Source organism: Rattus norvegicus, chromosome 17 (genome assembly GCF_021556685.1).
Source record: "Rattus norvegicus strain SHRSP/BbbUtx chromosome 17, alternate assembly SHRSP_T2T, whole genome shotgun sequence".
Taxonomy (NCBI): Eukaryota; Metazoa; Chordata; class Mammalia; order Rodentia; family Muridae; genus Rattus; species Rattus norvegicus.
Window position 1 is genome coordinate 91,910,785 of NC_141550.1, and position 12,869 is coordinate 91,923,653.

Genomic DNA, 12,869 nt, shown 5'->3' on the forward strand with positions numbered 1-12,869 from the left:
TAATTAAGACATAGTGATATCCTTCAGTTTGGAAAACAATGTGAGAAAATTGTTTGGCTTTCTATTATGTATTTTTTTAAATATTCATATTAAATCTCCCAATGACATATGAAAATGTTTGTGAAATACTCAGAAATAAAATATAAGTGTTTTCCTTTTTTGTTGAGATCAAATTAACTTAAAAGCTCCTTTTAAAAACTTTTCTTTCATCTGCTTGTTATTGATAAATCACTAGACCTAAATGCCAGGCTGTCAGCGTACTTCCCACTGTCATCACCAGCCTGTGCACCAGATGCCCAGGCTTACACTATTGTGACTATTTGGTGCCCTAGAATTAACTACCCAGGTTTGGGGACCGTCCCATCCCAGTGCACTAATCCCCCTCAAGTTTTGTGAACACACTTCAGAGTAGAAGTCCAACTCCCTCACAGACTATTTTCCTACTTGTAAAACAGCATGAACAAGCACCAAAAAAAAGTCTTCTCACTGAAGCTGGGGTGAGAATCATCTAGTTTCCCACTTCTTCCTCATGGGTGGGGGATGAGCTTTTAGAAGTTTAATATTTGCATATTAAAATTTACATGGTGTTACTTCAAAGGAGGAAATGTAGTTATGCTCACTGCAACTTAGTTTTCCTTAAAATGATTCTTGTTTAGTGTTTTTACAGTAAAAGCATCAGAGAAACTACATAGTTGGCATATTTCATCTATCATGTAAATCATGCTGGGAAAGAAAAGCTTATATATCATACACAGCAAATTTCTTACGAGATGCCCAAGACACCATCACATCTGCTTTAAGATACAGCCTAGAAATAAGCAGGTGGGGGAATTAAAAACTTAAAGAAACCACCAAAATTATCTGATTGATTTCTTGATTTTATTCATAAAAGACCAGTAACTAATGCAAACTAGTACTTAAGAACTAACCAGTTGTTGGTTCATTAACTTCTGTATGGATGTTAGCTGTCTCTACAACTTTGTTCTCAAACATGTACTTTTCTAAAACACTGCTCCTCGTTTGGTTAGGGCTTCTCTTCTCTGTTTTTTTTGTTTGTTTGTTTCTCTATTTCTTTCTGCTGCAGATTCCACAGTCACTATTACAGGAGAACTTATCTCATCCTTTAGGCGCAGTGCCAGGGAAACTGGCAACTGTGTAAGCATGGCTATCTGACAGAACACATCCTACCCCTTACGCCATGGAACTGCAGACTGCTAAAAATTGCAAAGTTGAAACAGAAAAGAAGGCTGAGATGAAATTTGTTCAGCTGGGATGGTCTCTAGCAGAACCTGGACACAGGGTGTGGGTCTGGAAGTGATGTGATCTTGGTTTGGTCCTAGTGATGCCATCTTCCTAAACAACCACTAAGAAATGAAGAGGATAAAAGGCATTTTCATTACGACCAAGAAATTTATATTTTGTTTGTGTGCATGTGCACACTGGGAGACAGGTGGCTGAGTGAGTCAGTTCTCTCCTCCTGTCGTAGGTTCTGAGATCAAACTCCAGTCATCAGACCATGCAGCCAGCCTAGCTGTTTTATTTCTTTTGCTATTGGGCCTTTTTATTTCCTCTCCCTTATTTGTGCTACTATGAATTAGTTCTAGGACCAGCCATGAACCTAGAAAAGCAAAAGGGAGAATTTTCCTCCCTTACAAAGTCTTCAAGCCCATGAATTTTTGTTTGTGTTAGGGATGGAACAGCACTCTAACCATGCTGGGCAAATGGTCTAATGCTGAGCTGTGTCTCATCTTTCTATAACTTAGTACACTTATCTGGTGACATCGCTGTCTCCTTCAATCCAAAGGAGGTGTTCATTTGATGATCCTAACACCAGTACAATCAGATTTGTTGGGAGTAGGATCAAGGCACTTAACGCCCCTTCCCCCACCTCATGCCACATACACATGTAGATGATTTCTGTGTACACTCAACACTGTCTAATTCCTAACCCCTTCCTAGACCACCAATACCAACATCACTTGGCAATTTATTAAAAGTGCATTTTTAAACCACAGCCTACTGAATTAGAACCTGAGAGGCTCAGAGTACTGCAGTACTTTATCCTCCTGAAGCTTACTTAATACTGGACTGCAAATAGAACAATTAGGTCTGTTTTGTTTAATATGTATGTGCCTGCTTGTCTGTTGTGTTCTGCATGTGTGCAGTGCCCTTGGAGGTCAGAGAGGAAATTACAGGAGACTGATCTGCCTGGATGCTGAGAAACCAATACATATTCTCTGCAAGAGTACAAGTGTTCTTAACTATTGAGCCATCACTCCACCCCCCCCCCTTTTTGTTTTTCTTATTTTCTATAGTTACGAACAAGTATTAAAACAATAAAAAGATTTCTCTTCTTTATGGTTAGTTCCCAGAAATGAATGCTATGATAATGAGACGGTTCAGTTTGCCAGGAGATGTGGACAGAGCACGGCAATATGTATTACAGGTAAGATTTTTTAAAGGATGATTTTAAATCCAGTTTGTGCACATGCATGTGCCCAGCACCTAGGAAAAGTCATGACAACTATTAAGTGTAGGTTCCTTCTGACTGTCTATGTCCCAGGGATCAACTCAGTTTATCAGGCTCCGCAAGCAGGCTTTTACTCATTGAGGTTAGGTACTTGGCCTATCCCCAAGTAAGACCATCTTAAAAAATACAAAAGGCAACAGCAGGTACAGTAACAAAATTTTATACAGAGCCAAGTTGGTCAACCCTTACCAGATTTGACAATAACTAGGAAAACTCATTTGAAAATTTAAAATGCTATTTTCTTTTATATTTAATTGTGGTGCCTACGTGCTGTACTTGCAGGAGCTGGTTCTCTTCTTACATCATGTGGGTCCTGGGGATTTTTTAACTCATTCAGGCTTGGCAGCAAGCTCATTTACCTGCTGAGCCATCTCAAAAGCCTCCCCCCCCCCCCCCCAAAAAAAAAAAAAAACCCAATTAATATAATTTCTCTTTGAAGTTATTCAGTAATCTTCCTATGCAGGCCAAGCCAAGTGAACCCTGTCAGGTTGAAATGAGCTGTCCTGTGTCCATGAATATCACCACTGTGCTGTGCCTGGAACAAGCCCCATCCCTGCCCAGAGCTACAGCTCAAGGGTCACACAGCTCGAGGGTCACAGTAGCTAGAGGGTCACAGTAACTCATAAATGCCTCTCCTGCTAAGGCAATGGGTCATTGGAAAGACTTGAGCAAACACAGCGAGCAAGCCGCAGTTTACTCTCCTCAGGACCCAGAGCCATGTTTTAAACGTGCTGTGTACCTTCAGAGCTTTCTCCTAGATGCTGAAGGCTTTGTTTTCTTTAAAGAATTATTTCCAGAGCCAGTGGGTAAAGGAACTTCCTGCAAAGCCATTCGACCTGAGTCTGATTTTCAGAGACTCACGTGGTGGAAGGAAAGTCAACTCCTGCAAGTTTTCCTCTTATATCCATATGTACCCTGTCATGTACACGCCCACACACTAAACACGTACATAAATGGATTGTTCTTTTTTTTTTTTTTTAAGTAATCAGCTTCCAAATAAAATTATCTGGAAGCCACACGTTAAATGGAATAGAGTAAGCAAACAAGAATTTGTAAGCAACTGCGGTCTAAGATCTATATTTAGTGTACAACACAAGGAAGAATTCTTAATGATCATGTTTCCAGTATTAGTGAGTGCTTGGCAATGCTATAAAACCTCAAATCCAATATTCATCAGCGGGGCTCTGGCCTTAGAAGTAATAGTGCAGCAGTCCTTTGGTATCGCTGAGGGTTGCAGAACCCCCCTTGGATCTCAAAGATGAATGGGTGTTTAGATATTTAGACTATTGCTCTATACTTTATATTGTTTATAATACCTAGTTATGATTGTGTAGATACAGCGAATGGACAAAGACGTGCATGCTCAGGTTATGTCCAACATGGTTTTAGAAAGTGATTCAAGGACTCAAGTGATTGGTGAGACTGAAGGAGTGAAATTAATTGTAGTTCTCATAAATTATACATGCTCTTCCTTTCAGAAACCACCCTGTCTGTCTGTGTGACACAGACATGCACTTAAAAACCACAAAGGGGTCTAAATTCTAGATCCTTATACACTTGATGGGGCTTCTAAATCCTATTCTTTCATTAAGTATTGTGGACAACTGAGGATTACTAAGGAGTTGGTTAAAACTTACTGAGCAGAAGAAAATGTGAATATAAGGATACTGAAAACTATAAACAAGAGAATCTAAATCTACAAAGATACTGAATTATTAAAACAAGACCTTTTTAAAGCTCGCTCGTGCCAAGTACTGAACAGTTTTGTACTTTAGCAAAGACTCCAGCACCAAGCCCACTCAGCTCTAGTCCATTACTCAACTCAGATAGAATAAGAAATAATTCTAAGGACTGACAAATGGGATTATATTTAAAAGCTTCTGCATGATCAACAGACAATATGCACAAGAAAAAAAACTACAGACTATATATCTAACACCCCAAATATATAAAGAACTGAAAAATTAAATGATAATTCAATCATTACTAAAGATATACACATGGCCAGTAAGTTTTTGAAAACATATTCAACATTATTAGCAAACACATTAAAACTGAGATTCCATCTCACCATCATCAGAGTGGCTCTTAACAAGGGTGCAGAGTGAAAGGAAGGAAACCTTATTTACTGCTAATGAGAATGTAAAGTCATGTTGCCACAATGGAAGTTAGTGCACATAAGAACCACATTAACCCAGCTGTGCTCTTTTGTCCAATGGACCCTTAAGACAACATATAACCAGAGATAGTTGCGGTCTATGTTGTTGCTGAACTGTTCGTCCTAGTTAAGAAATAAAACCTAGCTGTTCCTGAACTGGTGAATAAAAAAAAAATGTGATGTATATGGGCAATGGAATTTTATCAAGCCATGAAGAAATATGAAATCAGAGCTGCAGAGATGACTTACTGTTCTTTAAGAGGACCTGTATTTAATTCACAGCACCTAAGCCTGGTGGCTCACAACTGCCTGTGTGAGCCTCCTGAGTTTCAGGAGCTCAGACATCCTCATCTAGTCTACATGACACCTATACTCAACAGGTACATACCCACATACTGCCACACATATAAATAAAAAATATTTTAAAATTAAAATGAAATTATAGTATTTTACTGGAAAATGGATGGAACTAGAAATCATTATCAAATTATCCAGTCTCAAAAAAGATCGTTTCTCATAAACATATTCTAGATTTAAATTTGTGTATGTGTGGGTCATAAAAGGAGATAAAGGATCTTAAGTGGAAGAGGAAGAGTTGGTGAAATTTATTTACATAAAAGCAGAAAGAGATAGATACCCTTGAGAAAGAGGACCAGTAACAACTGGGGATTGGGAACAACAGTGGGAGGAATCAGTAAGAATAGTTACTGTATGCATACATAAGCCATAATGTCCACTATTTCAGGAAGACAATGTACAAAGTAGTACAAGGGCAAAGATTCCAAAACTGGCTCTGTGCAATAAAACACTGGATGCCAGAAGAGAGCAGAGTAAGGTCTTCCAAATAGACATCCAAGTGAATACTTGAAACCTGAAATTGAGTTGAAACATTAAATAAGACTTCAGGCAAGTGAAATCACACTTACAGAATAAAAAGCTGGTTTCTAATTGGTTGTGATCATGCCCAGATCTTGGAAGGCAAAGGCAGATGGATCTCTGTGAGTTTAAGGCCAGCTTGATCTATACAGTGAGCTCTAGGCCAGCATGGGTTGCAGGGTAAGATCCTGTCTCAAAAAGGAAATAAAGAAATAATGGCTTCTCACATACCCTTTATGGTAGGTTATTTGCAGATACTTAAGCAAGACGTGCTGACATACCAAAGAGAAAGAACAAAACTAAACTCATGTTTTGAGGAAAGCATTTCAACTGTATACTAATATTGTTTCCTAAATAACTGATTGAGAATCATGGAGAAGGGTTTGAGTACTCTATCAGAAAAAGAAACGTTTAATTACTGCCCTGCTTCTAGAAAGAACCACCATTAGAGACATAATGTAACCATCTTTAGCATCTCCGCAGAGTGGACAGAAGCAGTGGTGTCCTCATACAAGAGGAACCAGAAGTTGGTCATGCTGGTGAGGTGATCTGCAGAAGAATCACAGACACTGAGATAATGACTAGACTAGGAAAGGCTGTGGTTGGGCTATGTGATTTCCAGTAGGAAAGGCAACAGCAGAAACTGGCATTTTCATCTTTTTAAAATAACAGAAAATAGCTGGGTGCATGACAGAGTTGATGTCTGTGTGTGCTAACAAAGCTAGAGTTTCCATGTGAGAAAAGGTATAAAGTAGACAGACGGAACAGCCACTTGGTGGGAAGGAACTTGAAGACATAGTCTGATTATCATCTGCACAGCTCATCTGATCTCAAACTGTATGTCAGCCTACTGTAGCAGCAGTCCAGGAGCTGACGAGTGGTCTGTCTGTTCTGTTGTCTCCTGCAGAGTGACGGCGTGCAGCAAACCACCTACCTCGCCCAGCAGTATTGCCACAAGGCAGTGCGAGAGATCCGGAAGCTTCGACCTTCTACAGAAAGGGACGCCCTCATTCAGCTTTCAGAAAGTGTGCTCACAAGAGATAAATGACAATTCTTTTTGTTCTTTCTGGCAGCTATTTTACCAGACTGTGCCTAATGAATTTTGTGAAACACTATTTGCTTCATGTGCAGATAACCAAAAATCATTTTAAAAAATAATTTCAACCTTATTGATGGGCAATTTTTTTATTGGCAAAGTTTTTCAGAAAACTTTTTAAATGTAATTAAACCATTGTCATCATAGTGCTATAAATTCTAATCGAGGTATCCTGATGGTTATATGTGGTATTGTTTACACTGTTAATGCCCACATGTAAAGCCATTACACAAATAAATAATCAATGTTAAAATTCAAGTGGTTTGTCTTTGTTTCACCATAGGATTAAGGGTCAAAGAATTCTGAAGTCTGTACTATTTAAATCCATGTTAGTTATATTTTAACGATATCCAAATTTTTTGTATAGGAGCATAGTTTATTATAAAAGACTGTAGATAAAATTTAGACAACAGGTTATTTACAAATGAAGAAAACATTCTGCTTCAAAAAGAAAGCATAATATAGCTATCTGATCACTAATGACATAGTACTTCAAAAATAACAAAGGTGAAATATATATGGAATAGTTGATTTGGTAGGAACAATGGTCTTTAATTTTCAGAAATATTTTGCACTGCTCTCATCACTTACTATGCTGTCATAATCTGTAACCCTCAATACATAGAAACCCACACTTGTGTGATCTACTTTAATATCCTAAGCAGTACAGTCTTATATACAAGAGAAGTATCCCTCAAACCCTCCCTTAAATCAAGGAGACACACAAAGTGCATGTGTTGCATTTAAGTTACAATACAAACCTGCTTATTACATGGCCTAGTTTCTTTCCCAATTATTGTAAAAATTTTGTTTCTAGTGGCAGGCAATGGATTAAATATGCCTATCCACAAACTAACTGCATCCATCTTTACAATATGTAAAAGATTTTCCTTTCACTGAGTCAGTGTAAATTCAGTTTCATTAAAATATAAAAGGTCAAGTGTAGCATTCCTTCAGATGTTACCCCCAGAATATCATGTGCTTACTCTGACACAGTCTAGCTCCAAAATCTGCAAAATTCTGTCGCATTGCTGTTTGGACACATTAAGATTAAGCTAAAAATATTTTCAAACTGATGCATTGAGAAAATAGAACCATAATTCTGCAATAAATCTTTTTTAAGGGGCTGGGGGTGTGCATGCATATGCATGAGCACACATGATTAAAGCAAACCAGTAAAGGAGAGGACAAAAATCCTTTGGTTTACTTATGTATTTATGAATGGAAAAATTTATAATGCAAATCTCACTCATTAAAAAACTTAGATACAAATTACAGCATACAGCTAGTCTTTCATTTCACGTGGAGAACTTAGGAGACTCAGGTATGAGTAGTGCTCCAGATAACGCTTACACAAATTGGAAGCTTCTTGAATTGCTAAGTATATTTCAATACATAAAAATTTATGCATGCTTTAAACACAGTACTTTTTTAAAAATGAGAATTGAAACCAAAAGTATGACCAGCACCAGCATTGAAGTTTCTGTTTTTTTTTTTTTCCTATTAGTCTGACACAATGTTAGTGACCATGCTGCACTGAAACATGTAATGGTGCATTCTGAACCATGATTTGTTAAACATAATAACCCACATCCCCAGAATTTTTAGGCTGGTCATAAACGTATCAAGGTGTGAGTACATATGCATGATCAATTACAGGCAGTCTGACAGCAATTGCTGTTCAGCAACGTTTGAACTGCCTCCAAATTTTAAGCTTACAGGTAGACATCCAAATATACCAATAAAACATGTCCTGAAAATATGGGCACATTTTAAACATTAAAACAATTGTTAACCATATAGTCCCACAGTATGACAGAGTAATAACCTACATGAAAAGAAAACGAAAGAAAAACTAATCAGTATAGTGCATGATTGATTCAACATAGTTCCCAGGGAAGAGTCCAGTTACTCGATTGCAAACTCCTTCGAACCAGCCATCATCGTTCTTCTTTATGACATAGATGATTGCACCCTCTTTAAAGGACAGCTCATCATCCTTGTCTTTTGTATAATCATATATTGCAACAACTGTGGAGGAAACAAAGTATGGCATGAGGATACTATCTCCAATGTTTACTTGAATTTTTTTTTTTTTGTTGTTCTTTTTTTCGGAGCTGGGGACCGAACCCAGGGCCTTGCGCTTCCTAGGTAAGCGCTCTACCACTGAGCTAAATCCCCAGCCCCCTACTTGAAATTTAAAATGTAATACCAAGTAAATCTATAGTTTAGGAAAAGTAAGCAATTCTAGTGGGAGTTTATTTATTCACTTTTATTTATTTTTGTTTTTTTCTAGGCAGGGTTTCTCCTCAAACTCACAGAGATCCACCTGCCTCTGCCTCCCAAGTGCTGGGATTAAAGGCACAGTAGAAGTAAATGATCAATCAAGTCCCTAAATCATTGACCTGACATAATGGCCACACTGATAATATGATCACATGAAAGAGGGCACTAAATCTCTTTAAGAAACATCTGAGGCCAGTGAGATGACTAGGCTTGGAAACAAGTGCCAAGCATAATGGCCTGAATTTGGGCTCTCGAGTCCTATACAGAAGAGGAGGCAGCTGTGAGCTGCCCTCTCATCTTCATGCACACAATGGCTTATGTACCTCCCCATAAAACACATGAAGTAGTAATTTTAAAATCTCTGAACTTATGTGGTTTTAGATTTGTTTTTGGTTTTCTGAGACAAGATCTCACTGTTTAGCTTAGACTGGTCCACAGACTCTTGGTTTGCTTCAACATCCCAAATGCTTGCATTACTGGCTTGCACTCCCACAAAACCAAGCATTAAATTTAATGGTTGTTTAGGTTTTCTGTTCATTCAGACAAATATCCATGGAGTATCTAAGCAAAGTGCCATGTTACAAATACATTACGAACAAAGCCATTCAGTAAACCAGATTACTCTAGGTGTCTTAATTTGACCACACCACACATTTACTGGGAAATAAATCTATATTCAAAAATTCCATGTTAATTAATGAGTATAAACTTGGATTTTAAAATAGAAAAAAAAAGTGTCTACTTACTTTAAGAGTTTTGTTTTAAAAGATGGTAAAAGTAAGGGAAACCCCAGAAAGTGTGACAAAGTTCAAGATACTCTTCCTTTCTGGTTAACATATTCTGTCTTTCCATTGTTGTAAGAAGGGAAAACAACTTACATGTATAATACTTTCTTAACTACTGGTTTGTAAATTTAAATATTCCCTTAAACTCATTTTTTAAGATAATCCTAAAATTCCATATTTTATATTCTATTATATGTGACTAATACTTGAGTGATTTTTATATATGTCATTTATTTTTAAGTTTCTTAAAATACAATTTTTAAAGCATTTATGATGGTCCAGAATTATTTCTCCCCTAGGAAAGATGGTTTGCCTCCTTAATAACTAAATTAGTGAAATAGGGGAAGATTTGAAGTACCAATTGACTACCGCCATTTATTAAATTAAATAAGCAGTCTTTTCTCATTCCAAAACACTGCAGTATGTGAGATTGCAAAAGATCAACAATCATTAAGAAAAGGTCTATAGCTAATTTAACTTTGGTAATACTCTTTAGTATCTAGAGTCACAGGAGGTGAGATTCAGTGCTGTACAATGTTATACTAACAACAGTCCAAAGTATTCACATCTTTGAACAGAACAAAAACTACTTCGAGTTCTTAGTTTCTCTAATGCAAATGGCTCAGGAAAGTACTGAAGCACATTGTGCTTGTTTTCTAGTTTTCTTTTTAAGTGTAAGGGTCTCATCTCAATGTATATACTCCCTCATATAATTTCTCTCACTACTACTTACCATTAATAATAATTTGATGTTGATTATATTACCCAGGATCTAATCATGATAAAAAGTCAAACTCTCCCTTTTATATGTACTGTGAAGGCTCTCTGGAATTTAAGTCTATTAGTTTAATAGAAAGATCAGTATCACATCCGCATATATTAGGTTAAAGATACATGGTCAATAAGAAAAAGGCTTTAAATAGTCATGCTATAAACTGATTAGCCAGCCAGGTTAAATAAGTTTCATTATCTTGCCATCACAAAAGTGTTATTAAAACTTCAAATGTAAGTGTATTGGCTTACTTGACACAATCTAGAAATGATCTGGGAGGAAAGAATCAATTGAAAAAAATGTCTTTGTAAGATTGGCATCTCTTGATTGATGTGAGAGGCCACAGTCCATCCTGGGTAGTGCCACTCCTGGGTCTTGGATGCAAGTTAAAGGTTGAACAAGCTAAGAGAAGCAATCCAGTACGCAACATTCCTCTACAGCTTCTAGGTTCCTGCCCTGACATCTCTTACAAGCTGTATGAAATAAGACCTTTCTTCCCCAGGCTGATTTTAGTCATGTTGTTTTACCATAGCAACAGAATCCTTAAGTCTGACAATAATCCTACTAACTCTTCTCTGCCTAAGGCAGAAGGCTGAGATAACTACACACACCAGGCTAATGTGAAATTTGCAATGATCCTCCTGCCTCTGCCTTCTGTGTACTATGATTTGTGGCATATGATTTCAAGTCATGCCCAGCTTAATCCTCCTAAATATTAACCTGACTTACACTAAAAAAATCAACAAATAATAGCCCAATGGCAAATCTAACCTATTGCCATTCACACTTTAGATTCTTATTTTAATTTTATTTTCTGTTCTGAGTGTTTTTGTCTGTATATCTGTATCTGACCACATGTATGTCTGGTACCAGAAGTCAAACACAAGAGATCATTAGATCTCCTAGAACTATAGTTATAGATGGGTATGAGTCACCATGTAGGTGCTAGAAAATGAACCTGTAAGAAATGCCCTTAACTCTGAACCATTTCTCCAGCTCCCCAACTACCAATTTTTGTAAATAAAGTTTTACTGAACACAACTACATCTACCTACATATATATTAATGTATAGCTTTGAGCTACAAACCTTTTGAGTCAATAGAGCCAGCAAAATCTAAACTATACCTGGCCTTGAAACATCAGTAAGATCATATAAATACATGCCTCAGGAAGTCATTTAACTAAGTTTTGATCTATAAAACATAGGCAAGTTAATCTGAAGACAGAAGCATCATGGTTTGAAAAGATGCATCTAAACAATTTAAATTCAAAGAATAAAGAAGTATCTCCCTTTCACACTCCTGAAAACTACAAAGTGTAGGCAGTAAGAGTTACTTACCATCTTGACTGGTAAGACAGTGCCAGGTAAGAAACACTGGATGAGACATTTTTGTAAATAATAATAAAATTCCGTAATTAGGTTACTGTACTTCACATCGCTCCATGATAACAGTACCTCACCTTTCTCAATATAGTTCTTGGGAGCCCATGCAGGGTCCCCATCTGCATATGGGTCACTATACTGAACTACTGCAGCTTCTTCGTCTTCGTAGTCCACAGGAGGAGGTGGTGGGGGAGGTGGAGAGTCATCGAACATGGGAATGTCATCTGGTGGAGGAGGTGGTGGTGGAGTTGGGCTATCAGCAACTAAAAGGATTCAGACAAGTAATTAGTCTAAAGGAAAAATTGTCTATTAACAGAATTTAACCAAGTTTCTAACTCATAGAGCATGCACTATATAAACCATGCAGTGATTAGAGGTAAAAGCTGGGTGTGTTAAAGTCTATACTACTTTTAAGCACAATTTTGCAACAATAAAATGAGATAAAATAAGCATAATAAATGCTACATTAGTGAATGTAAGAGGTTAGGATACAGTATCTACTTTCATTAGAATTACAGGAGTAAAGAAGTTTCTCTATCCTAAGTCTCAGGTAAAAACAAACGCTCCCCTAGGCCAAGTTGCCGAGGGGACTCTGTCATGGAATACCACGAAGTATCATACAGCAGAGGTCTGATGGCTTTCGCTATGTATAGTCATGCCTGCGATTGTGGCTTTAGTAGCTTTAGTGCCCTAGAAACTGCATCTCAAGTGGACATGTCTTTTATGTTTTGCTTTAATAAAGAGTAAAGCCAAGTTGGTCATATCATGTTTAAATTTTTGTATAGGGTTTTGTTTGTTTGTTTTCTATTTAAATTTAACAAACATAAAAATAATTCCAAATGAGAAGACTGCATTGAGTATCTTTTAATGAATTAGTTATATTCATAGTCAACATTTAATGTAGAAAGGAAACTAAGATTTTGTAGTATGGCTAATAAAACAGTGCATGAGATGACACCAGATCCTAAAGATCCAGTTTTT

General features: G+C 37.1%; 2 protein-coding genes across 14 annotated transcripts in view; one reads left to right on the forward strand and one right to left on the reverse strand.

Moving 5' to 3' along the window:
- The window catches only part of Pdss1 (decaprenyl diphosphate synthase subunit 1), a 38,310-nt gene extending 31,392 nt beyond the window's left edge, over positions 1-6,918 (forward strand). For 3 of the 4 annotated variants that reach the window (XR_015640603.1, XR_015640604.1, XM_087589629.1), the window contains exons 10-11: positions 2,366-2,446; positions 6,472-6,918. Coding sequence is in view for 2 of the 4 variants with exons in the window: in XM_087589629.1 (XP_087445755.1) it covers positions 2,366-2,446; positions 6,472-6,612 (222 nt within the window). In the remaining 2 variants the exon portion in view is untranslated. The remainder of the gene's footprint in view (positions 1-2,365; positions 2,447-6,471) is intronic. The other variant, NM_001400847.1, reaches the window with a different exon arrangement.
- Positions 6,734-12,869, reverse strand: part of Abi1 (abl-interactor 1) — an 81,272-nt gene continuing 75,136 nt past the window's right edge. For 9 of the 10 annotated variants that reach the window (XM_087591586.1, XM_087591584.1, XM_087591579.1 and 6 more), the window contains 2 exons: positions 11,966-12,151; positions 6,734-8,691 (listed from right to left, as the gene is read on the reverse strand). In XM_087591586.1, coding sequence (XP_087447712.1) covers positions 8,516-8,691; positions 11,966-12,151 — 362 coding nt within the window. In that variant the 3' untranslated portion in view covers positions 6,734-8,515. 10 annotated transcript variants of the gene reach the window in all.